Raw genomic sequence first — 25,135 nt, 5'->3', positions numbered from 1 at the left:
ACTTCTAAGACAGTGGTATACAAGGGTGGTATCATTACAGAAATACAGTGGACAGCAGGAGCTTGGATTAAACCACAAAGCAGCAAGAGTACTTGGTGCTTCACTATTTCTCTGCTCATGCTTCTTTATGATCAACACAACTACTGTGTTGATAGAAAATATGCAAGAGGGAAGCAGATTGAGTTCCTTTTTGTGTAGGTAGTTCATAAAGGCTGTTGTTATGAAGAAAGGGAGGAGGAAAGAAAGGGAAATGAGGAAGTTCTATGGAAGGGTTTTCCCATATCCAGCAAAACACTTACCTTCCACCAAAACTCTGCAAGCACATTCAGCTTTTCCTGCTGCATTCTCAGCTATGCATTTGTACTCGCCTTCATCTTCAGGCATAGCCTTCTTAATGGTAAGTGAACACAGTGTCCCTAATACAAACAAAAGAGACATCAAATTGGCATTATATTTAGCAGTTCACAAAAAGCTTAGTGTTACTAAGGAACAGAATGCATGAAATGATCCAATCTTTTACTACAGTTGATGTTCACTGCTACAAAAAGATGTCTTGACCTTAAAAATTCAACATCAAAATCCACAAGAGAGATCAGAATCTTATTAAGATTGAAATAAAATAAAAATGCATAGGTATGTAAGTTAGATCATATCAGTATTCCTTAAGTTTCTCAAAGCTGGACCTGCAGCCCTCAAGTGATTAATAGACGAGGATACAGAAGACCCAAAGCAGAATCTCTGCTGCCATTCTTTGCCTTACAGTAGTGATAAGAAGTCCTCACTGAGATGGTCTTTTCCCAAAAGAGCTAATAGTGTAGGACTGCAAATGAAAGGACTTCTGTAAGTGTCCATCTGCGATATTTTAGTTCAGCCTCGTCTCCAGCACTCTCATCAGCATTCATGTGTGAAAGCAGAACCATAACTTAGTGCCTGAGTTTAAAAATGACACTGAGGGCCATCTTCTTTTTGCTTGAATTGCTCAGAGACCAAATGTCTCATCTTGTAAAACATCTGCAAAAAAGCCTAATAATGGCAATCAAATCTGTCACTGCAACAAACTCATTTAATTTCAAACAAAAAAACAAAATTTGGGTTCAATGGGGTTGCAGAAACAGGATGCGACATAAGCTCTGTAGTTACCAAGGGAAGCTTGGTATTACCCAGGGGAAATACACTTCCTCTTAAAAAATAAGACTCTGTGAACCAAAACAGAAGCTGTTCCCACTAGTTGGGGGAAGAGGAAGGAGAACTGTAGTTTACCTAATCCCTTACACTATCAAATGCATTACTTCGAACAATAAGTACTTCACTCCCTGGGGAGAACCCACTTAAAAAACCCACACTCCAAACCTTCCCCCTCCAAATATCCTTGGAGTGAGAGTGAAGTGTGGGCTTGTTTTCCCTTTCCTAACTAGAAATCCTGACCTGTCCTCTGATAGTCTTTCTTAGGCATTTCCCCATGTTCTAGGGCATAAGGAGATTTCCCAGCATCTCTTGCTATTTTCCATGTTTCTCTCTCTAGGCTAACTGACTTCTACCTTCCAGGGTGCCGGCCTGCAGGCTCCCCATCACATATCTCCCCTTGTGATGTGGAAGATGGCGAAGTCACAAGTGACACTGATCCTTGAAAAGCAACATGAGGATTTACTGGCTTCCCTCAAGAGACTGGACCTCAATTCTGACACAGCAACTGAGCTTTTGGCATTCAGATTTTCCCTCACTGTAAGACTGGATGTTATTATTCAAGGCAAATCTTTCAAAAAACATACAAAGAGTTCCCAACAGATTTGTTTTGTCAGGAACATGCAAAGGTTAGAAGTAAATGGATTTTTTTCCTCCTTCTTATTTTCAGCAATATAAAGAAGTTCTAAATAATGTCATTCCCCCCTCTCCCCAAGAAACTAAATGAAAACTATTTCAGAGGAGAAGCACTGACCCATCACTTACTCACATGGGTTCTGCTCAGCCAACTTACAGGGTGAAGAGAAAAGCCATGTGCCTCCCCTCAGGCAACTCAGTCCCTGAGTCAGTCTGAGCTGCAGCCTCCTTCCAATTGAAGGAGAGCTATTACTAAGTGTTCTAGCAGGCATCTTGCAAATATAAACCCAGGCATCTCTGCAGTTTAAAGAGACAATTGGAGGGCAAATCAATGATAATTTCCAATCAAAAAATTTGTATGAATCTATATAACATAATTAGAAAAGATCACACAGTAGAAGATAAAAATGCCATTGCCAAAGAACATAAACTATGGAACAAAGTCACATACATATGAAGATCATCTCTGGCCACCTTGCTGATGGGACAGGGCCTGGCTTTGAAGGATAACTGGATCCTTAAGGGACTAGAGCAAACCAGTATTTGCTTTAGTTTCTGCTGGTGGGTTACAGAGATCCCTCCTACCTTCTCCAAAGCTCTCCCTGACCTGAATGTTTGCCAGCTTGTTTAAGACCCATCAGACATAGATTCATTCTTCACTATTCCCAATGTTGTGCTGCTGCCCCTATAGCACACTTTGGAAATGTAAGTTAATACTTTGTGAGAAACTTTTCCTTAAGCAGCATGTAAACAGAAAGAACCCGCCCTGACAATAGGTCACTGCCCACAATTAAACTAAAACCTAGAAGCAAATCCTAGCTTTTTGTCATGAAAATCCTCCAGCTGCCATGTGCATACAGCTCTCTGTCACCAGTACTCTTGTAATCCAGCACTGGCCAGCCTGAGTAGCAGGAGTCTGACTAAAAATGCATTTGGGCTATTCTGCTGGAAGTCAAGTCCCCATGCAATAATGTTAGTCTTGCTGAGGACACTCATTCCAAAAGAATATTTATATTCTGGATTTGAATAAAGATTTGAATTAAGTTATTCGGTGAGCAAGAGAATGAATGAAACCTGATTTCTCAAGGACTGTCTTCTTTGCAGCAATAATCTGTATCCCTTCTTGTATTTCATACTCCCGGGCAGCCACACTGGATCAGCACATCCAAAGCACAGGTAGATTGTTGGGCTTGTTACTACCACTAGAAGATGTAATGGTGGTATTCTGCCCTCAGTGGAGGAATAAAGAGGAAATGGAGTAACTTGAGTCATTCTCCTTTATTTTGCCACTAGTTTTCAGAAAGCTATGGACTACTAGGTTTTATTTATTGCAAAATTGGCCAATGGTTCAACAAAATAGCCAGGCTGGGGCAAGGAGATAAGGGGAGGCTGAGAAACAGCAAGGCTGTAGAAAACCCATTTCCTTAGGAAACTGGGGGGGGGCGGGAGACAGGCAAGACTTGATGAGATTTAATAAGGACAGGAAACTCCCCAAAAAGCCTATATTCTGTGATCCAGAGCTACACTTGATTCCAGGATTCCAGGAAGGCCAAAAGTCTTTCAATGAAGTATTTGGTATTTCCTCTGCAAAAGCCCTTCATGACCTGAAACAAGCTTATTTTCTCATAACTCTAAGAAAGTTCAGACTGGTGACCCAAGTTGGGTATTCTGAATCCTGGCACTTTTCAAATCCCAGCCAACTAAAAAATTTCACCATGAATTTTGTCCTCCATTCTTCTATTTCTTTTATATATATGTGTGTGTGTATATATATATATATATATATATATATATATATATATATATATATATATTTTAAAGAATCAGCTCACTGACATAGTCTTTAAAATCCTGCCACAAAGTGCAGCATTAATACTTGGATCCTCCACTTGGGCCACAGAACTAGTGCAGCTCTAGAAAAGACATAGCAGAGAAGCTGACAGTTTACGGGAGGCTCTAGTTTAGATACACAAAAACTTTCCCTTGCATTTTGAGCTATTAAAGGATTTTCTGACTTACTCAAAAATAGTGCAAACCAGTTTAAAATATCTCTAGGCTTCTGCATTCTTTCCATGAAACTCTGCAGAAAGTGAACTTCAGATATAAAACAAATACACAAACCAACGAAGAACAGCTCCTGCTCTAATTCCCTGTTCTGGCATCTAGCTGGCCAAACTCCCGACTCCCTGTTTCTGACGCAGATTGAAGTTTCTGAAGTCTTTTGCATTTGTATCCCATGGCAAGAAGAAATACTACAGTGTATTTAGGCAATATTAATAAATACTAGGCCTAGGGAAATTGTGCCTTTAAGTTATAACAAAATTGGTTGAGGAGCTTTTTGATCCACCAGAGTTAATTTTTAATAGATCACAGATTGTGTAGGAAAGTGCAGAAATGTGCTAATGTCACAGTCATGTTAAAAATGTCAAATGGGTTGACCAGGAAACTATTCACTGAATACAGTGACAATGATCACAAGCAACGCAGTGGAAAAACTCACGTGAGTTTCAGAGAAGAAAAAAGAAATCATTTCTAATTGACAGGGTTTTAAGGAAGACAATGTAAGAAGGAAACATGCTTTCATGCTCTGTGGGATTACATGTTCAACTGGCAAAAGTATCTATATAATTCTCTTGGATTTTCTGAAATACTTGTGTTATCTCTTATCATTTAGCTTGAAACTAATGCTATATTAATAAAATTCTCATTAGGCTGAGTCAAAGCTGCTAAAATAAAGATCTCATGAAGAAGGTGACAAGAGGAAATCATCACCTGGTACGTTTCTAGTGGGCTGCTTTATCCTCAAGTGTTCTGTTATTCTGTGATTCTTCTGTGATCAAATTAGCACCAAATTTATTCAATATTTTAGCCAATGATGTAGAAGTACTCATAAATCAGTGGTGATAAACTTATAAACTATTGAAAATCTGTTGGAAAGGGAAAACAGAAGATGACAGAGAGAGAGAACACAACAATTATCACAAATGATCTCATTTACTTGTTGAACTAAGTCCTATTCTCTTGAACAAAACGGAGCTAAATATAGAGAAATGCCAAATTAGATATCCAGATACAGGAAAAGACACTTCGTCTTCCGACTGGACTGCTGTGTTATGTAAAGGAATGAAAATATCTAAGATTTACAGGTTTAACACGGAAGTAACAAACAAGAGCTCCACTGTGACAAGGTGGAAAGAGGGCTAATGATTTTCTGCAAGCACAGCAACAGGAAGGTGACCTCCATCTCACCAACACTGATATTAAGGTATGGGTCTGCTGCCTGTCCTCTAAAAAGAATAAACCAATAAACAACAACTGAAGAGGAGATATTAAAAAGACAAAAAAAAAGAAATTAAAAAACACTCCAGGCACTGGATAAAGTGCATTTTGGAGAGGAATTTAATAAGAGCATGACTTACCAATCTCTAAAAATAGAGAGGTAGAGAGGTGTCTTGATTACAGAATCAAAGTCATTATAGTAAGTACAAATGGGCTTTTCAGCTTAGCAGAGAAAGGAAATCAGTGTGTGAAAGCAGAAATCAGAGAAATTCAAATTAGAAACAAGGCTTTTCTCTGGTTCTTGATTTAAAAACAAAACACTTAGGAGAATAATTAGCTAGTACAATAAATTGCCAGGGATTATAGCAATAGGCTCTCTTTTGCTGTATTCAGATCTATACTACATGCCTTCCTGGAAGATAAGCTTCAGATACAAATGACTGTATAGAGAGAATTTTTTTGGCATTTGACACACATGGAGTTGTGTCAGAGTTGTTAAAATGATGTTCTTAGCTTTTAACTTTATGAAAAAGCTTTTCTTTAAGCCTTTCTTATGCTGCAGTGTCCAGCTAAATTCAGCAGTACATATAAGTTAATTAGACACTAAACTCTTGCTCAAAGTTAATTAAAAAAATCAGAAAAGTCACGGCAGATCCTAGCCAGACTGACAGACAGAGACAGGCACAATTGATAACAAGACTTCGGTTAAGTCACAAGAAAGTTGTTAAGGCATTACTGCTAACAGGATTACCAACTGCTTATGCTGCCAAGATATTTAGGAAGAAAAAAGAACTGTCTTACACAAAGCTACACAAACCTTGGCTGTTTTCTAAGCTACGCCATCACTTCTACCTGAGCCTACATTACACAGCATTTCCTCAATGTATACAGCCTCACAGTACTAAAGCTAGCCAAAAAAGGCAGAGCAAGCTGACTTAGAAAATGGCAAGTTTGCCAGTTTGCACGTGTATTCACTGTGCATCTCCAATTCCTTTGTGCTCTTCAGTCTGCTAAGTGTGCCAGCATCCAGGTCCCTTTTACTGTCTTCTTCTAGAATAGCTTTTGTACCATGCAAAAATTTCCAGTTTGGTGCTAGCACCCAAGACTGAGTCACACAGCAGGACTCGGGCACAGGGCACTACTGTACCAAGTACTCTAAAACATAAAACAAAATGGTTCCCGCTCCCAAGAGCTCACAGCATGAGGAAGCTTGTTCTGTATGGTCCTTATATGTCTAACTCCACTCTAGCACCTTCGTGAAGTCTTGTTTCAAACAAACAAAAACCCTCCTTGCTTCAAACAAAGCAGCATATTGCTGCTTTGTTTCGTACTAAAATCCACCACTTTTTAACCACGCACCATTTGACCTGCCCAAACATCCATAACAGTCCAATTTGTGAGCACCCTCTCGTTTGTCATAGTTATCATTTATTTTGAGATTTTACAGGCAAAAAACTCACAAGTCCCAGAAGTGAAGACAACTGCACTCGGAGGAGTGTCTAAAATAAGAAAAATGTAAAATCAAACCATTAATAAACTCCTACCAGGTCAAGCGTATCGGTAAAAGAAAAATGGTATAATAGCTCATTTTGCCATAAAAATGATACTTTAAGCAACAAATCACTCCTGCAAAGGAACATACAGAACACTGTTTGAGGAATTATCTTGTGAAAAGAAATGAGAAAACAAATACTGATGTTCATGATTTGGAAGAGCAATAAAATACTTTTAATAGTTGAAGCGTAAAATGGAAGGAATGAGACTGTTCTTAGGTATGTGATCATGACATTCAGTGTAATGCCGCCCAGACTCTGACTTCTAATTGCTAATGTAAACCTTACCCTGAAATAATGAAGTACACTGCAGGCCTTAGATTGAGTACAAGAATACAGCAAATATACTGAATAATAGGCCCGATGGTAAAAGTCTGGTTTTGGAGCAGAATATAATTTTTCATTTGCTAAATATCTGAAGAATCGGTGATTATTATGAGCCTGGTGTTCCAATTTGGGCATCTCTGCCCATAACGAAGTTGGGCTAATACCCACCCTTCTCTTGCAAACTAATAGCTAACCTGCCTCAGACAGGGAAGGTAGGGTTTGCCTCTTCAAGCACAGAGGAGAGGTGTCAACAGAAATGCTTGTAACAGTTAAAGGACCTTCTATCAGCTAGGGACAAACATGACAAAGAAAGTTTCTCTCAGGGAGTTACTATGCAGAGGGCTCACTTATCCAGTGGACTTGTTAAGCACCAAAAGATTTTGCGTAATGCACATACTTTTAAGTCTGTCCTTCCTAGCCAAATGCACCACTTAATTTAGCAAGTAGCCATGTTCAAGAAAGCAGGATATCTTGTGGACTTCCTTTTAGCAACATTATTTGGCACCAGGAGGTCACCAAGCTGCTGCCTCTTTTTGCTTTACAGCAATGACAGAGAATGTTAGTTTGATTTCCAAAGGACAAATACATGTTATTCTGCAGGTTCGTGTGCCACTCATGTTGAACAGTTTGTGGGCCACTAGCCTCTATCAACTAAAATGGGCTTGCACTATGAAAAGAAGCAGATAAAACATCTCTTGCTCTAGATGGAGCATTTTCCACTATCCAGTTCACTAAGACAGCATAAACCACTCTTCTTCTGTGAGGCATCTAAGGAAAATATATGTATATTATCTTCCATACACAAGAGCCAGTGCCCGCCACCAAATACCAAAGCAGCACTTGAACAGTTGGTGAATAGCCAGTAACAGACCCAGTCCTATTTCCATAATGGATTTTGCTGCTGAACAAAAGAAGAGCAAGATCATACTGAAGAAGAAAAAATTGGCTTTGCAAAATCTGAGCCCATTAATGTGAGCTAGGTCCTTCTGCTCTGAATTCCTCTCTTTCCCCACAGACTCAACCTTCTTTCAGCTGAGGATGACTGTAGGGAATTATCTCGAGCCCACTAAATGCTGCTCCAAGGTTGGCCAAGGCACTATTGCTAAAGGACATGATGCTTGTGGCCTGACCAAGTTGCCTTTTCAACATCCTGGGTAAAAGATGAAAGCTGGGTTTTTGGCATTGGGATACCAAGTACTGTACCAGTTTTATTGTTCTCTATGTTTAAAGCTGCTCCAAACACTATCTCTGTGATACTAGCCCACAGGCCTCCGCTACTGAGCAGTCTTTCCTGGTATTTGACCTAAACTTGTTATTTCCTAGTTCTAGTCTGTAGTGTCCAGTCTCTCTTTTCTTGTGCTAATTGTTCCCTCTTCTTAATACTGATATCCTTCAAATATTCACATGTTCCTAATTAGGGAAAAAGAGAAAATCAATCTCTAAGAAAACTGGAACTTGCTATGAGTAAGTATCATGCATATCTGGCTAATTACGTAACAGCTGGCATGAAAGCATCTCACAGCATGAGAGCAGCAACATTTTGTTCTCCAAGTGCCAAAGGAAATAGGTACTGGCTGGAAAAAGCCTAAACTGACCGTCATGCAAGGTGTCCCTTCAATGTACTAGAAGGCAGGTAATGGAGGACAAGAAAAAAGTTGCAGCCTTCGTTCCATTTCTTGGCATTAAAAGAGAAAACATTATCATTTACTTCCTTGTGTAACACTTCTTTCTAATAGCCCCTGTAAATACGCAAAACATAGCATAACTTTTAAATACAAGTAATACAATTACTAATCATGATAATAGTATAATAATACGGGTATCACTCAAACAAAAGGACAGGTTCTTCACTCCCTGCAGGATGGCTGTCCTGAAACGGTGGATTCCTTATCCTGTGGTGACTTTTGCTCTTTATCCCAATGGAAAGCATTGCTGAACTGTGACACTCTTGACAAAGTGCCAGCTCTGGGGCGTTATGAGCTGAGAGCGTCACCTGGCCCAGACAAAGTAGATGGAACGTGTCACATGCTCTGCTCAGGCAGGTGGCAGAGCATTTAAGTACATCAGGATCACTTCACAGTGAACTCCAACTACACTGGATTTTCAGATTCACAGTACTATATTTTTTAATGTGTAAGACTTGGAGGATTACAAGAGCTTCTTTCAGTCAAGAAAACAGCTTTCTGCAGCCTGGCAGCACCAATGCTGCAGCACTCTGAGGGGCTCCACCATAGCTCAGACAAACCTGATTCACTCTGTCTGATACAGAGATGCTCTCTCTCTCTCTCTGGTCTACATTGAGAGATGAGATGAAACTTTCAGATGTGTAACCCTGAGCAACTCCAAGAAAACCCCTTGAAATTTTGCTACTTGGGCTTCTTTCAGGGTAAGGCTAATTAGTCTGCGGTCCCACCTTTTTGATTGTCTCAGTCCTTTTCACAGGGATGGCATTTTTTCCATTCTACCTTTTCTCACGTACCTGAGAGTTATCCGTATTCCACCTAGTTCCCTCTGGTAAAAATCAGCATATGTTCATGAGTAAAATTCTTCTGCTACTTCAGACACACGTGCCTGCTACCATTTCACTCCTCCCACCTAATCACTTTGTTATGCCCATAACATAGTACCCAGGTACTGTTTTATTCTGTCAGAAAACAGCGTTGATCCTGCTTGCATCAGCTTAAAATAAAGGAATCCTCGTGTTTCAGTGCTTGGATCATTGTGGAAGGATTCACTGGTTGTGGTGAACCACTGTGCACATTCTTTTGGTTTTCATTTGCTAACACTGAAAAAGCTGTAGATTAAATGAAGAATGATTCATAATTAAGAGCGCAGATCCCTCTATCAAGCTACACTTCTTACAACCCCTATAAATTTTTTTGCATAAACTATGTAGGATGTATCATTCTCCATATAGTATCCTGAGTGTTTTATGAAATCAAAATAAAGATTTTTTTTTCTATATTATCAGTTATCCTCTCCACTTTTGTCCCAAGGAAAGTCCATTTTGCCTAGCTATAACATTAGCTTTCATGGTGTACAAAACCAGTCTAGTGGATTTTGTTCTTATCTAGAACAAAGAAATTACTCATTTTGACAACACTAACATTCTCTTTGACAACTTTTTTTTTTTTTTTTTTTTTTTTTTTTTTTGGAAACTGGTTAAAAACCATCACACCAATTATTTTGAATGCTTCAATCTTTGTAAAGACTACAGGAGCACCTGTGGCAAGTTACTGAATATATTGGAAATCCATTCTCAACTCTGATCTTAACTGCATAACTCAAAATTGTAGTAATTTCTTTCAATAACATAATTCCTCTTTGCTTCCATGTTTCTTAATGCAATAGAATAGCCTGAAATAGTAAACATACAAAAGAATTAAATCAGAATGTATAAACCAGCAATAATATTATTGTTTTACAATGTTCTAAATCCTTACAGTTCAGCTTAAATAAACGTCACGTACCAGCTCCTTAAGCACCGTTAGCAATATAAACAAGATTTAAGAATGCATGAAGTTCAACTTTATAAAAAATTACATCTGCAGGCTGTTAAAGGAGAATCTGCAAGAAATGTCAAACAATACTCTTCCTTGTGTACTTCACTGAAATAACAAGAAAGTTGCATCTGGAAGCAGTTACTGGCACAGGACTTTAGTATTGCATTACCTATAATGAACTAATATTATTAATCAAGAGTTGGATATAATAGTGTGCCATCTAGCTGGCTTCCAATTCAATTAATTTACCTTCTTGAGAGATGACAACAGACTTTGATGACTTGATAGGTTTGCTGTCTAGAGTCCAGGTGACAGCTGCAGGGGGATCAGAGGAAATCCGACATTGTAAAACTAATTTTTCACCATCTATTACTTGAGCATCCTTAAGCTTCTCTGTAAAGGATGGTGCTGTTCCTTTGCTTGCGGTTCCTTTGCTTTCAGCTTTTTTTCCAATTATACCACCATCTACCACTGAGCACCCATGTTCACAGTTCCTGTCATTCTTCTCTTCTTTTTTCACTACTGGTTTGGCAACAGGGGTATCAGAATTGGGGATGGCTTTCTGGGGTTCAGAACTGGTGCGGGCATTTGGTGCTGGGGTGCTAGCACTGCCATTCTCTGCAGGTGGCTTCTTCTTTGAGCCCAGCACAGATCTGAAATCTGGAGTGGCTGGCTTAGCAGGTGGTACCTTCTCTGGCAAAGGGGTTTTTGGGGTGCCTTTCTTGGCCAGCACAGAACGGAAGTCCACCTGCTGAGGAGCATGAACTTTCCTTTCCTCCTCTGACAAGGTCTTGGGTTTGACCTGCCGTTGCAGGTTTGCACGGAAGTCCATTTGCTCTGCTGGGATTTCTTTCAGTTCCTCCTCAGAAAAACTTTTGGTGCTGACTTTCTTGCCTAAAATGTCACGGAAATCAAGCTGCTCAGCTTCCTGCTGCCTCAGGCTCTCCTCCGTGTGTTCTCGAGTTTCCACTCGCCTCTTCAGCACCCCTCGGACGTCTTCCTGTTCTTCCTCAGCTGGTCTGGTTTCGCTGCTGCTCTTTTTGAAGCCGCTTATTCTACCAAATGTTAGTATATCATGGTCTCCACCATCTCTTCGCTCTCCAGAGCTGCCTGACTCCCTCCCACTAGTATCAGAAAAGAAAAGAAAGAGTCAGCCAGGAAAGGGGCTGGTTTAAAAATGTCAGGGAACAATCTCAGAGCAGGAACAAAATGTGTTTATAGAAGGGGAGGTTGATTAGAGGAGCGCACTCCATTAGTTTATTGCATCAATGATGACTTCAGGAGCCATATAAGGGCACAAACAAAAAAGATCTTCTCTACTCCGGCTTGGTACAGCGCGCTTAGCCTGTATGATGAAAACAATTTGTTGGGTCACATTTGGGGATTAGGTTGAACAGCAGCCAGACTGGGTCTGTAAGGGCAGGGAATTAACGGAGCAAAAAATAGAACCCACCCATGCAAGTCCCTGGGAAAAATACTCACTCTCTGAGCATTTCTGCTCTGGAAGCTGAACTCTCTCGCAGCATCAGAGACACCTGGCAGCTGCATTCTCCAACTTGGTTCCTGAAATGTTTAAATGAAATCAGAAAAGCAGAGGTTTTCCCCCTTCAAAACTGCAACTTGCCTGAGCTAAAGTGACTGTACTGTATGTTGCACTAACGCAGCTCAAATCTAGCTCCTTTCTTAAGGCCAGCACTGTGGTTGGCTGAGTGGGTTCGGTCCCCTCATATTTTGAGTCGAGCTGTATCAGATAACTTTTCCTGATCTATTGCTGTCTATGCCAGGAACGACATACCCCCTGAACAAAAATCAAAGCAATTTACAGAATGAAACAGCTGCAAGCAAATAAGCTAAAGGAAAACAAATACAAAAGCTGGAAAATCCAGGCAGAGGAAGGGGCTATTTTGCAAAGTTGAAAATCTTCCCAACTCTGCCTACTGTTTATTTATTCTAGTCCTGAGCTCTTAAGTATCCTAATGTTAAGATATTAAAAGCAGGGTCTCATTTCCTTCCCTCCCCCCCGACCCAACCAATCAGCAAAACCCATCTACATGGATTGCTCCAGCCTGTACGTGTTTATATTAAAAAACATAAAAGTGTCTCCATATATGGTACTCAGTACTTATTCTTCCTTTTGCAGAGGAATACCATGGATGCCTTCAGCAAAGGGCTCCCATTAAAGAAGTCATTAGTGTGCTCCCCCCGCCCCCACTGCACATTCCCTTCAGCAGATATATATCATCTTTCCAGCCCCAAACAGCTCTTCTCCACTTAACACAGGAGATGCCAAAAGCAAAATGTAACTCCCCCAGGCAGTATTTTTTTTTAAGTATTGCCACAGATCCCCTGAAGTCCTATTAAGAAAACAGACTAACTCTTTGAAGTGATTAAGGACTTGACATAACGCACCGTATTTGTCGCTAAGGTCGTTAAGAACAAGAAGCCATAGGAACACATTCAACACTTCACATCCAAGAAGTCAGTCTATGTGCACAAGAAACTGTTATGGATAACAATCTGTAAGGACAGCACTCAAAGCCACAACCCTGACTTCCTCAATATAAAAGACTGCAGAGAATATCCGAGTACCAAATGGAGACTGCCCAAAGAGCATGGGAAGTCCCAAGCCAGCGCAGGCAATATTCAAGTCAGTCCACAGAGTGCCAGCTTAATGCTGGAGACCTGGCAGCTGTACTTCCTGTAATGTGCAACCTTCACTGGGAAGTAAGATAAATAGAAAGAAGGAAAGTAACACGCGTCCCCTGCTCCCAACATACCAATCAGTACCAAAAGATGGGTGGAAGCATTCTGAAACTGCTCAAAAATGTTCTCATTCACCAGAACTACAGGGCTGCAGCAGGCTTTTGGTCTCACCTGAAGTCTTTCCTAGCAGAATCTCCTAGAGTTCAGTTACTGTCCCTTTAGGATGTAAAACCAATCCAAAGCTGACAGAGTAGGATAAGCCTCGTAAGCCGGAGAACTGCAGCAGTTCACAGCTTACATCAAATAGAGAGGTACCACTGCTTGGCTTCTGTCACGACTGTATAACCAAAGCTTTTGCCCACAAGAATTGTGTCACCAGTGGGAGAGGTTAAAGTACCAGAGACAGCACTCTCCTAGGAGAAGGATCTAGGGATCCTGAGTGTCGCTTTGAGCACTGTGATAATGCCATTTCTGTAGGACCAATTTCTGCACGGCATCTTTCCCTCAGCGAAGTCTTCACATATACAAGAAAGCAAATAAAGAAGGCAAAAAAAAGTTCTCTAAGTTATTTTTCACAGGGTTTGGAAAATAAAGGAGGGGATAAGAAAGTAGGGGAACAATTTACTTTCTGTTTTTAAAACCTGGGAAGCTCATACAAATTATGGCATGTGGGCCATCCAAATGCCTACATGGACAAATGGTTCACAAGGCAGGTTTTTGTTCTTAATTCTGATTTCTGATTCAAGTCAATGACCGAAAAGCAGACCACTGAATATAAACCTCCACTCTGTGTAGGATTCATCACATCCCTGTCCAAAAGCTTAACCTTCTTAGGGCAAATCCAGGTCCCAGTGAAATCAAAGTAAGTTTTGTCACTGATTTTAGGAGCAAGGAGAACAAAATTTTGTCTTCTGAATTCATTTGCAGTGTCTAAAAAAGTGAAGTTAAGAACACTGACCCACCTTTGCCAAGAATTTGTAGTTCACAGGATGGAAAAAGAGAAACAAGCCAAGAATAAGTAAGAAGGACTGGATAGTTTAGATGCTAAATTCAATCTAGAATAATTCTGGAAACTCTGTAAACATTTTTACATTTATGTAATTTCAGAATCTAGTCAAGGCAAGGTTCATATGGATGGTTGGAAAAAATAGAGGTTTGCAGCAGAGCCTTACTTCAAGTCTTTCAGGTCTCTGCTGTTTGGAATCTTAGCAATAACAACTTTACTTCTGCAATATTACAGTCTCCATGTTGGGATCATATCAACAAAAGCCCAGACAAAGTTAGATCCCACTGGCTCCTTTATAACAGCCTAATGCAGAACATGGATAAAAGCTATGCGGCAGAGAAGTGCTTCAAAGTGTTGGATTTTGCAGGATTGTTCTTTATAATGCTCATGCTCAGGATTTATCTTTAATATGTCAAGGAATTAAAACAAAACAAAACAAAACAAATAAAACCCCAGCTGCAAAGCCTGAAGCAATTTTAAAAATAGCTCCCTGTTCTATTGTGGGATCAGTTTTCCTTGGAATGGCTTTTATGTTCAAAATGTCTTGAAATACTAGTTTCTTGGCAGGATCTACCCAAATATTTTCACTGAACCTTAGATGAGACTTATTGTCTGCATGTCCCCAGGAAGCAATCTCTGGAGAAAGAGGGGGGAGAAAAAAAAAGCACTGTTAATTATAGTGTGTGGACACACCACAAATTCCTACTGGCCTACCAAGTGTGAAACAAATGTAGCAGAGTAAATTGGATTTTTTAAGAATGAACTGAAAAGGGCAAATACGTTGATTCCTAGCTATAGCTAGTGCTTCAGTACAGGTCACTGTAAAGTCTCACAGCGAAGTTTTGCAACTATTTTCATATTTAAATGGGCATACAGTCCAGACCCTATGAAGCTTTAACCCCAAAGTAAGTGACTAATCTACTGGACCAGACCTTCAGCTGAGATAAAGCAGAGCAGCTCTACTGGCTTCAAAGAGGATGCGCTGATTTACCTCAGTTGACGGTTTGGCCAAAATGTTTTAATATCTTAATACCATTTTATTTACATTTTACAGTATTGAGTGGGAGAAGGGAATGGAAAGGGGGTCATGATTTTCCTCCCTAAAAACAGACAGTGTGTTGATAGCAGAGAACAAAGTTTGCAAAGTTTATTTTACACAAAGATAGAATTGTATTTGCTGTGGGGTGTAATGGAATATAATCTTACAACTATTTTTTATATAACCTGAATTGCAGACTATTTGAGGTACTCTCAATTTATGAGAGGAATGTTTACCTCTGATTTTAATCACATTATCAAAATCTCTAAAAAGATTAATCAGCACTAAGCAAAGTTTTATGGAAGATGGAGTGGGGAAAAGGAGAAGGGTTCAACTTCTAGAAAGGCAAAGGATAATAAAGCAGATGATTTATTTAAGCAGCTGCACGAGGATTTTTAAGTTCTCTGATATTGACTGTGCCATTATAAAGGCTTTGCTCAAGAAACTCAGTCTCAGTTCAATACTCCCAATTTCTCTGGTTAAGAGCACGCACACTGACTGAAAGAACATGGGATAGGATAGGGATACCTATGAGATACCGTGGGATAGGAAAAGATACTTTTGCTAGCATCACTAGAAAAATGGAATGGATGGCAGGAAAAAAAGATATCTGTGGTTTTCTGAGTCATAAAAAAGATGTTATTTCTCATCTCAATCATGATGGTTTCACAGAGACTCTGGCTGATTTCTTGTCCCTTAACAGCACAGGCTGGCAACTTTGCAGGCTGCCATATACAAATTTAAATAGGTTAACCTCAGTAGTGAATGAATCAGTTGTTCTTTTTACGTTTATACAACACTGTTCCCAGAGGCCTAAGCAAAAAACAAGTGGCGTAGAAAATGATTACGATAGAACAGTGCAAATGTAGAGAAATCCTAGTTCTGTGTAGGTTTAAAGCAAGGGCCAGGAAAGGCTAAAATAACTGACTTCTTAAGTCAGCCTCAATAGTCTGCCATATAGCAAAACGCAAAGCAACCATATATCCCTAAATGATTTTGAGGGAGTAAAAGGGAAAGAGCCGAACAGCAATCATTGATGGATCACACCAGGATCACGACATTTCTCTGTTGACTCATTCTGATAAAAGAAGAAGGAACCAGGAAGAGGCAAGGAGATTTTTTTTTAAATCCAAAATTTTAAACCCAGATTTTCAATTTGTGAGCCACCAACATAAAAGGAAAATTGTGGAGAGATTAGGGCAGCATTTAGGACTTGAGAACAAAGGAAAAGAAAACTGGAAAGTAACAAATGCTAGTAGGAAACCGTATCCTGATTATGTTGAGAGGAGCTGGAGAAGGAATGACTCCTGAAAGCAGCTGTGCAATATGCTTCTAAAATTATTACACAAAAAAGAATTGCACATTTTATTTGAAAAGAAAATGATTAAGTTTAAAAATAATCCATTGTATATTGCCAGCCTCTCTATGAACTCTCTAGTGAATTGTATTGTGGTTTCTCAGTTACTCTGTATTTTTAATGGACTATGCAGTGATGTTAGTGAAGGACACTATACACAGCCCTCCCACTCTCAGATATTGTTAAGACTAGTTCTGAATATATAAACACTTCTCAATCAATTCAAGACAAATGCAGGCTGTTCAAAAGCTATTTAGACAAGACTATTTGCTGCTGGAAATTATTTCAGCTCTACTGCAAACATGAAATTCTACAGCCAACATTTTTGCTCCTTTAGTATTCCTGAGGCAGCTGCTTCTTCATCATTCATGGCATGTGAGTTCATGATACATAAGTGACTGCCTAAAAACACAAGGCTTTCTGTTCCCTGAATGATATTTTACAAATGACAGCAGGGCAACAAGAGGCATCAGCATTCCCCTGGCTATAACTGCAATGTAGTATTCATTATAGATTAGAAAAAGCCAGTATGAATGCACTGATCTTTGTGAGACCCCCAGCTGCTTCCCCAGTAAAAGGAGTAGGGAACAACTGAACTAGTATGTGACCTGTTGTGTTTTCTTCTAGCTAAGACTTTACTTCCATCAGCCCCCCAAAAATTCTCCTTTTCTGCTAATTTTATGAAGCAATTCCTTTTCTAACTGTACTTTCTATTACAGACATGATGTTATCAGGCTTCTCCTTTGACAAAGGTCTTCAGTGAAGAATTTGGCTTGGGTGACCAGCAGCCACAACCAGATCATTAAGGTTGATCTTGCTCAAGCCAGCCACAGGAAAGCACTCTTGGCTCCCATTTGCTCTTCCCCTTCTTTTCCCTCCTTCCTGCCCTACCTGATGTTTCCTAGAATATCTCCCTGTCCTTCAGAGCTGTTTGAAGTGAAAACTCTCTCTGTTCTCTTAGCAAATCATGGAAGATAATGTCCACATCCTGAGAATGCAAACAGAACTGCAGAAATGCACCAGGAGAACGTAGCAATTCTTCCAATTTGGCCTGCTATCTTCCGAACAGGTTTCTGACCTTAATGAAAACTGAACATGCAATCTAGGTTAGAAACACCATCCAACTCCAGAAAGACTTTTCTGTACATGCAAGGATGTATGTAGACATGACCTTTGCAAAACAGCATTGTGAATGCCCTAGATGACTTTGTCATCACCCCTAAAACATTTGTCAGTTGATTGTGAACAAACCAATTATTCTGAAATCAGTCACTTCATAATTTATTGCAAAGGGTCTAAATATATTACATAGCTTATTTGCAAAAAGTTCACAGCACATATCTCTAGTTACATAAATGTTAGTAACAAGACTTGAACATAACAGTAGAAAAGCTTCTTTATGGCAAATCTCCATATAAAACAGCTACCGTTTTCTAAAGTACACTACGGTGAAGAGCAAGTAACCTATTTGACTTGCACACAAAAACAATATATACCGAGGCTAGCATGTGGCTGCCTGTGGTAGTTTATGGAAATGTACCTTAGGATTAGACATCTGCACAGTGATAGGTCCATCACTGGGGCAATAATTTTTTCCATTTCTGACACTGGTTGGAAAAGCAATACCAGAAATAAAAAAAAAAACAAACTCACTGCTTTAGAGACTAAGTAGGTAAAATTATATTAAGAAATGCCCTCTCTCTTTGGGTTAAGAAGATAGGAGAAATTTATTTGCAAGCAAGTGACAATTCACTTTTTGAATTTTGTACTGGACTGAAATATATGAAATAAAACTAGCTTGTTTACAGCATGACAAAACCCCAAAACAAACCACCATACACAGGCAAGTGCAAGTGGCACAGAACTGTAATGCTAATGGTTTGTAATATTGGGCAGTATTCATCTAATCTGTCTCCTGGACTAGTCAGTCTGGACTAAAAAGGTAGTGCGTGGAGCAAAGCAGAAAATTTTCTTCCAGTGTCACAAATTCAAACATCCATGATGGCTAAATACATTTTAATAAAGTCACAAATATTAGCCAAATAAGGCAATACATCTATGCACAGTAAATAGCATAGAATGATAACATCAGTTTAAAGTTGTATGCTAAGTTTTCTAAAACCATATAGGGAATATGTAAGTAGTCCTAATCTTCACCACTGGAGGTGGAAAATGCTACAGCACTTTCTACAAAATAAAGTAGCAGCAAATCTGATGCTTGGTTTAAAGGACAGTTATTTTGCCAGTAGGAAAAGAAAGCTAAATTCAGAATAGCTCTTCCAAATTTTGTAGGACAGACAATAAGGTCAGAGCATCAAGGTGCCTCTGTTCAAAGACAGGTCAGAAAAATAAGGCTCCAACTTCTGTATCAAATTCAAATATTTCAAACATAGTCAGGAAACACTCTTCTCTTACAGATACAGATCATAAATACATGGAATGGCCCTTCCTGGTCTGTTTGTTCCTATGGAAAGGGGGCATCATTAAAAATACCAATGAGATGCCAAACTTGATAGACAAGAGCTCCAAAATACAGACATAGATTGTGACTTCCCTTGCTAGAAACACACATTTTTTCTCATATTGCCACTACAAAGCTCTGCTTTTCAGGATCCAAAAAGGAAACTGTATGCCACTTTGCCCTTCTTCTTGACTTTTCTTGTGTTTCTCCTTTCCTCTCTTAGTTTTATTAGAGGTCTGCTCCTTTCCTCCCTCAGAAATACTTAGTTCCTTTAGTACTCTACATTTCTGTGCAAATAGGAGGGACCTCTTGTCTTGTTCGAGGAGGAATAGGAGAAAGAAGGGATGGTTGTCTCCATCTAAGCAGCTGAAAAGTCAAAGGTAAATATAACTGTGTTCCACAGGAACAAGTTTTTTCATAATAAACGTACCTGAGCTGAATTTCATATTGCCCTGCATGATGAGACTGCACATTCCTCAAGATCAGTGTGAAGATGTCTTCATTTTGCAGGATCTCATACCCTGCTCCTGGCATTATTTCTTGCCCATCTTTAAACCAGTGAACGGTGGGGAAAGGATCTCCAGCAATAGCACAGGATATAAGGACATTATGCCCAGTAGCTGCAGTCACTGATCTTGGTTTGCTAATGAACCAAGGCTGAATACCATCCTGAGGTTCTGTAGTTTACAAACACAGTATACGAATCAAGAGAAAATATTATGCTTAAAAGGAACTAATAAACTAACTTTAGGCAAAGCAATCACAGAGAAGTAAAGTTATTTTGGACACTCAGGGTGTAAGTTTTCAATCTGATAATAAGTCAGGCTTTAATTTTGGAAGTAACTATCACTGGTACTAATAAGAATCACTTGGCACTTTACTGGCTTGATACAGGCTTATATTAAGACCAAAAAAAGGAGACTTTGAAGCTGCCCTAAAAGGAATCTTGAAGATTTGTCCTTAGAAAATGCGGGAAGGAGTAGCTTTAAGGGCAAGTGACAGCACTGTAACTGCCATGCAATTCAAAGCTCATATAATAAATCATCATTGGCAATAGCATAAAATTGCATTTAGTACAAAACACTGACCCTGAGGCTAGACTTTAGGGAATGTTAGAGAATAGAGAATGGTCTAAATTTAGAGCAGACAGTGATGACAGACTGCAGACCCACCCCATGAGGCACAGCTCTCTGAAATCCTGGGGTTAAGACCATTTATATGAAAAATAATAAATGTCTCTCATTAATCTCCAATAATTCTAAGTAACGACTATAGGAAAATGTTGGCTTATGGGAAGATTAGACAAAGTCTAGGGTCATGAAACTAGTAGATGCCCAAATCACAGCAGGTTTTAAAGTACTTCTGTGTTTACTGTGGGATTTATATCATACATGGATATTCAAAGCCGAAATTTGAGGACTTGGTCCAAAAATTGCAGAAATCATTCTTCACCTGTTACCATTTCATGCTAATATTAAAGAAATCTGGAGTCCTGGCTCCTGGGCAGCTTTTCCAAATGCTCAGTGCTTTAATTAGAAAGAAAAACATCATTAAATAGTTTACATTTAGTCCATAGCTAAGTAAGCCTTATAATGATAATATGAAGCTGCATTTAGCAGAAGTTTTGCACTGTCCCTAGGAACAGGACCAAGGAATGCATTTTTGAAATAGTAACATAATGTTCCAGAGTGAAAAGATTTTTTTTCAAATTGCTTCTGCTCAATATCCTTGTTAATTCAGATGCAGAGACTGAGTATCCTTCACAGCATATCCTGTCCTTATAAACACTCATCTACTTTAAATAGACACTCCTCCAGCATGTCAGAATGATTTCCTTTTTGCATTTCCTAAGGTGGAAAAGAACTTCATACCTTGTACAGTCAAAGTAGCCTGGGTTTGAGTCTCTCCTAAGTCATTCCAGGCTTCACAGGTATATTTGCCTGTGTCTTCAGGAAATACTTCCTGGATATACAGACTATACTCATTGCCTTTCTTCTCAAAGTGGAAATCTTCTGTCTCCTGGATTTCTTTCCCATTGTGCAGCCAAATAATTTCAGGGGGTGGGTTAGCTGAAAAATAGGAAACAAAAAAATCTGAGATAAACACAGAAAATCTGTGTGTGTGGCTGAGAGGACAAACAATGTTGAACGTTTTCTGCCACCAATTCACAATTCACAACTTCATCTTCAAAATATCCTGGAATTTCACCTTCTTTGTTGATGCTATGCAATATGCAATAGTTCTAACCCTGCCTCATTAGAGTTAAAATGCAAATAAATGAGGCGAGTGTGTATACAACAGGGAGGGGAAATGATCTGTAGATACCATGAAGGCAGCTATCAAGTGGATTTGACTGCTAAGTTCAAACTAGAGCTGATCTCTTGTACAACACTAATCTTGTCCCCAGCTGACAGGTATTCATGTTCAGTTCACAACACAGGCTATCGCAAGTCCTCTGAGACTTAGTTTCAGTTCAACAGGAGGACTTGCTAACAGTAAGTAGATTATTATTCCAATAAAGAGATCCTTCTATTGGTCTGAACACGTTAAGCAATGGCCAGTGTTCATCCACCCTGAAGATCAGATAAGACAACCCTAGTTTTTGCTTCTGAAAAATTGGTTCCTTGAAACATTATTTGCAAATACAAAGACATTTGCTGAAGAAAAGAAGAATGGTAAAAAGTGCACAACTTAGCAGCAGCACCAAAATTTTTAAAATAGTATTTTTTTTATGGCTACACACCTGATACCTCCACTGTCATTATCACTTGACTTCCATCCATCACTTTGAGGTCAGTCAGGCCTCTAAGGAAGATGGGCGCAAAATTCTTGTTTAGCTTAACAGCCTGTGCACTTTGCGCCTTCTTGCTGCTCTTCTTTTCTGTGAAGTCAAAAGGAAAACAAAAGGAGTCTCTTACTGGGATTTCTCATGATGAACTTCAACTGACCTTAGGTTCAAATTGATTTTGAGTCAGTGGTCTTGTTTCAGCTCCCAAAGAACAACAGCACTGTAACCATCCCAATATAGTTGTTTACTCTTGACAATAGTCCAAGAGGAAAGGCCAAACAAAGGGAAATGAAACTGTCCTTCCTTCAAAGACCCTCCAAAGTCAATGTTAACATATATGGTATAGTAGCACACAGAAATTTGCACTCATTTTCCTCAAGTACACACATCTATGTGTGGAATACTATCAACCTTGTAATTCAATGCCTTTTTTCTGTGCTAAATTCACATTAAAAAGCTTAAAATATGTTAACAAGGTGTTCTCCTCATAACTGATGAGTTAAAAATTTAAACTCACAGGAATATAGGATTTGCCACTCTGTATGGAACTACAAAATCTTATAGTTTGCTAGACTGCCAATATAAAATGGGTTTGAGTGTACTAAATTAGTTTACCATACTCCTCTCCTGTATTATACATAGCCAACTGTATAATAGTGGGAAAGATTGAAACCTGAGTGTATACCACAAAACATAAGCTGCAAATTAGGGAGGGGTTTTAAGGATGTACTACGAAATGATGTGTGTCAGAGTTAAAATTAATCACTCTTAAAAATATAATTTAGCTGTGACACAGTATTTCCACCATCTATAACTAACGACCTAAGCAAAGACATTTCTGGAGCCAAGGCAGCAATCGTTACCAAATGCAGGAAGTCAAAAATATTTATTGGTCACTTGGATACACTTTTTGTTTTGTTTACCTTGAGTTCAGACCTCTTACACTATAATGCCAACTCTACCTTCCGTCTACACTTGAAAATAATTTTATTTTGCTTATTCCCACCTTCAAAATTTTCAAAGGTATCAGATCACCCAAAATAGTATTACAGCAACATAAAGTGCTAGGCTGAAACAAAGTAGCCATTCATAAAAGGACAATGATTAGAAACGCTGGAAGCACCTCACTGAGCAAGTCCACTGAACCTCCTGGAGGCCAAAGCTTGTCCCAGGGCTATTCAAGCTCTACATAAATTTGGAAGCTGCATGGAGAGAAAGTTTTTCCTTCTTCTCTAGCAAAACTCTTTCCAGCCAAAATCTTGTCCTGCTGGCTTATGTCGTAGGTCTTTCCTTGGCACTGAGTAGAGAGACACTGATGCATGTGAGAATGGAAAAACAGGAACTGGACCCAGTCCACTCAGTGCAATGAACTTAGCATTCTGAAATTCCTGAATTACCATCAGGCCACATTGATTAGTCTTAGGGCTTCCTATACTACCTACTTACAAGTGACTACCGCAGTATAGAAAATAGCCATGAATTTGGGTCAAACTCAACTGCTGCAATAAACTGCTCTGGTTCACCATATTCCTCTGTTTTGTACTGTTTACTCAGGAAAATTGCTGCATACATCTGCTATACTGGGCAATACCAGCACATATCCCTTTGCTACATTTCTAAAGCATTGCAGAAAACTCTCTGTCCCTCAAATAGAAAGAGATCTGGCAGCAGAAGCAGAAATCTGTAAAAGGGGGGAAAGGCAGACAGGAAGAAGAAAGGAGGGAAAGGAAAAAACAAAGCAGTAGACAGGAAAAAGGCATGAAAAAAGAGAAAAGGACACTCTAACTAATTACGTTTTGACAATCCCTTTCATTTCAATAATACATTACATTGGTAATAGAAGGAAGAAAGCAGATATGAAATAAAAGAAAAACAGGGAAAAGAAAAAAATAGGTATAAAGCAGAGACTTGGTGCTAGACTAACAGAGAAACAGTCTTTGGTTATGATCAGAGACATTCAAGCCTACAGAAGAGGACTGACAACAGGAAAAACGAGTTGAAACTGCTCCCTTGAGTGACTAGGAGTGACTAGACTAGTGACTAACAGTGACTAGGAGTTGAGTTTGCTGGTAGTGGCTCTAGCAGCAATTCTCCCAGAACAGACCAAGCTGCCTTCAGTAGCAGTGGCACTGTCTACTACCAGCACCAGAAGCACAAGTCAGCACCACATGCGAAATTTCCCTTTCAACCATGTGACATCCAGGACACAACAAATACATGGCTAAAAAGACTAACTGTACAGCAACTTGAACAAACTTATTTCAAAACACAAGCATTCTCCCCTCCTTTTTAAAGATGTGTTTTTAATAGGGATCTCTGTGTTTTTAATAGGGATCTCTGATTTTATGTTATGCTGTTGTTTGATAAGTTATTGGTATGACCAACACACACTAAGCAGAACATTAAGATTGTCTACTGTTTCTTAACTTTGCAGTAACAATTAAAGACTTGAGTTCTAATCCATAGTTCTAAACTCTACTTCTTTACTAAGAAACCATATGGACTCATTTCATAGAATGTTCCTTTCTTTATTTAAAATTTTGTATTTTGCACTTCTTCGAGACTTAGAAAAAAAAAGATTAAGCACATCTACTGGCAACTTTATTTTCTAGTAGTGCTTTGCACAACACAACACAGCCAGTTCTTCAGTTTTATTTGCTCTTAGTCTAAAATCATTCAATTTTCTCGAAAGGGACTGACACAATCATGCAAAATACAAATCGCAAGGTCTGGATCTTAACTGTTCTCTTTCAACTATTTATTTTCATGTAACACTATGCAATAACTCTGATAAGCTTCTGATGAAGGCTTTAACATTTCACAACGTAATTACTATAGAGCAATGCTACACATTCACTCAGCTCACTTTAAAAAACCTAAAGGTTTATTCACTTTTACCCATGGCCTTGCTTGCAAAAGCTGCATTGAGTTTGTTTTTCAAGGGCACTTGGGAAGAGAACGGAAACTGCTCATCACCAAACTCTTTAAAATCCAAGATTACATAAATAACTCCTGTTCCTACTTATGGGGATAGAAGACTGTATGATTCCACTTCCTTTTGGAAATATTTGACTAATCAGTTTGCCAGGAAAGTGAGATAAGGAAAACCATATCGAAAAGCCAGGTACTTTTTTGCCAAAAGGTAGTTTCAGGAATTTTAACAACCACAGAAGCACATATTCCCTGGCTAGTTGCCACTAGTTGCCAGCTAGGCATCAGGTACAAAATCTGTGACTTGCCCCAGGAAAATGGAGGGCAGGAAGGCAAGAAAAACACTCAAGAAGCACTCAAGAAGAAACAG

The 25,135-nt window shown here is 39.2% G+C and overlaps 1 protein-coding gene across 1 annotated transcript in view; it reads right to left on the bottom strand.

Moving 5' to 3' along the window:
• The window catches only part of MYLK (myosin light chain kinase), a 151,559-nt gene that overhangs the window by 61,302 nt on the left and 65,122 nt on the right, over positions 1–25,135 (bottom strand). Inside the window, exons 11-16 of the mRNA XM_062578956.1 lie at positions 21,790–21,927; positions 20,918–21,115; positions 19,477–19,723; positions 11,963–12,043; positions 10,730–11,604; positions 300–416 (exon numbers count right to left, since the gene is read on the bottom strand). Coding sequence (XP_062434940.1) covers positions 300–416; positions 10,730–11,604; positions 11,963–12,043; positions 19,477–19,723; positions 20,918–21,115; positions 21,790–21,927 — 1,656 coding nt within the window. The remainder of the gene's footprint in view (positions 1–299; positions 417–10,729; positions 11,605–11,962; positions 12,044–19,476; positions 19,724–20,917; positions 21,116–21,789; positions 21,928–25,135) is intronic.

Source organism: Rhea pennata, chromosome 6 (genome assembly GCF_028389875.1).
Source record: "Rhea pennata isolate bPtePen1 chromosome 6, bPtePen1.pri, whole genome shotgun sequence".
NCBI classification, from domain to species: Eukaryota; Metazoa; Chordata; class Aves; order Rheiformes; family Rheidae; genus Rhea; species Rhea pennata.
Note: the sequence above shows the minus strand (reverse complement) of the source record. Positions and strands in the feature narration are given on the sequence as shown.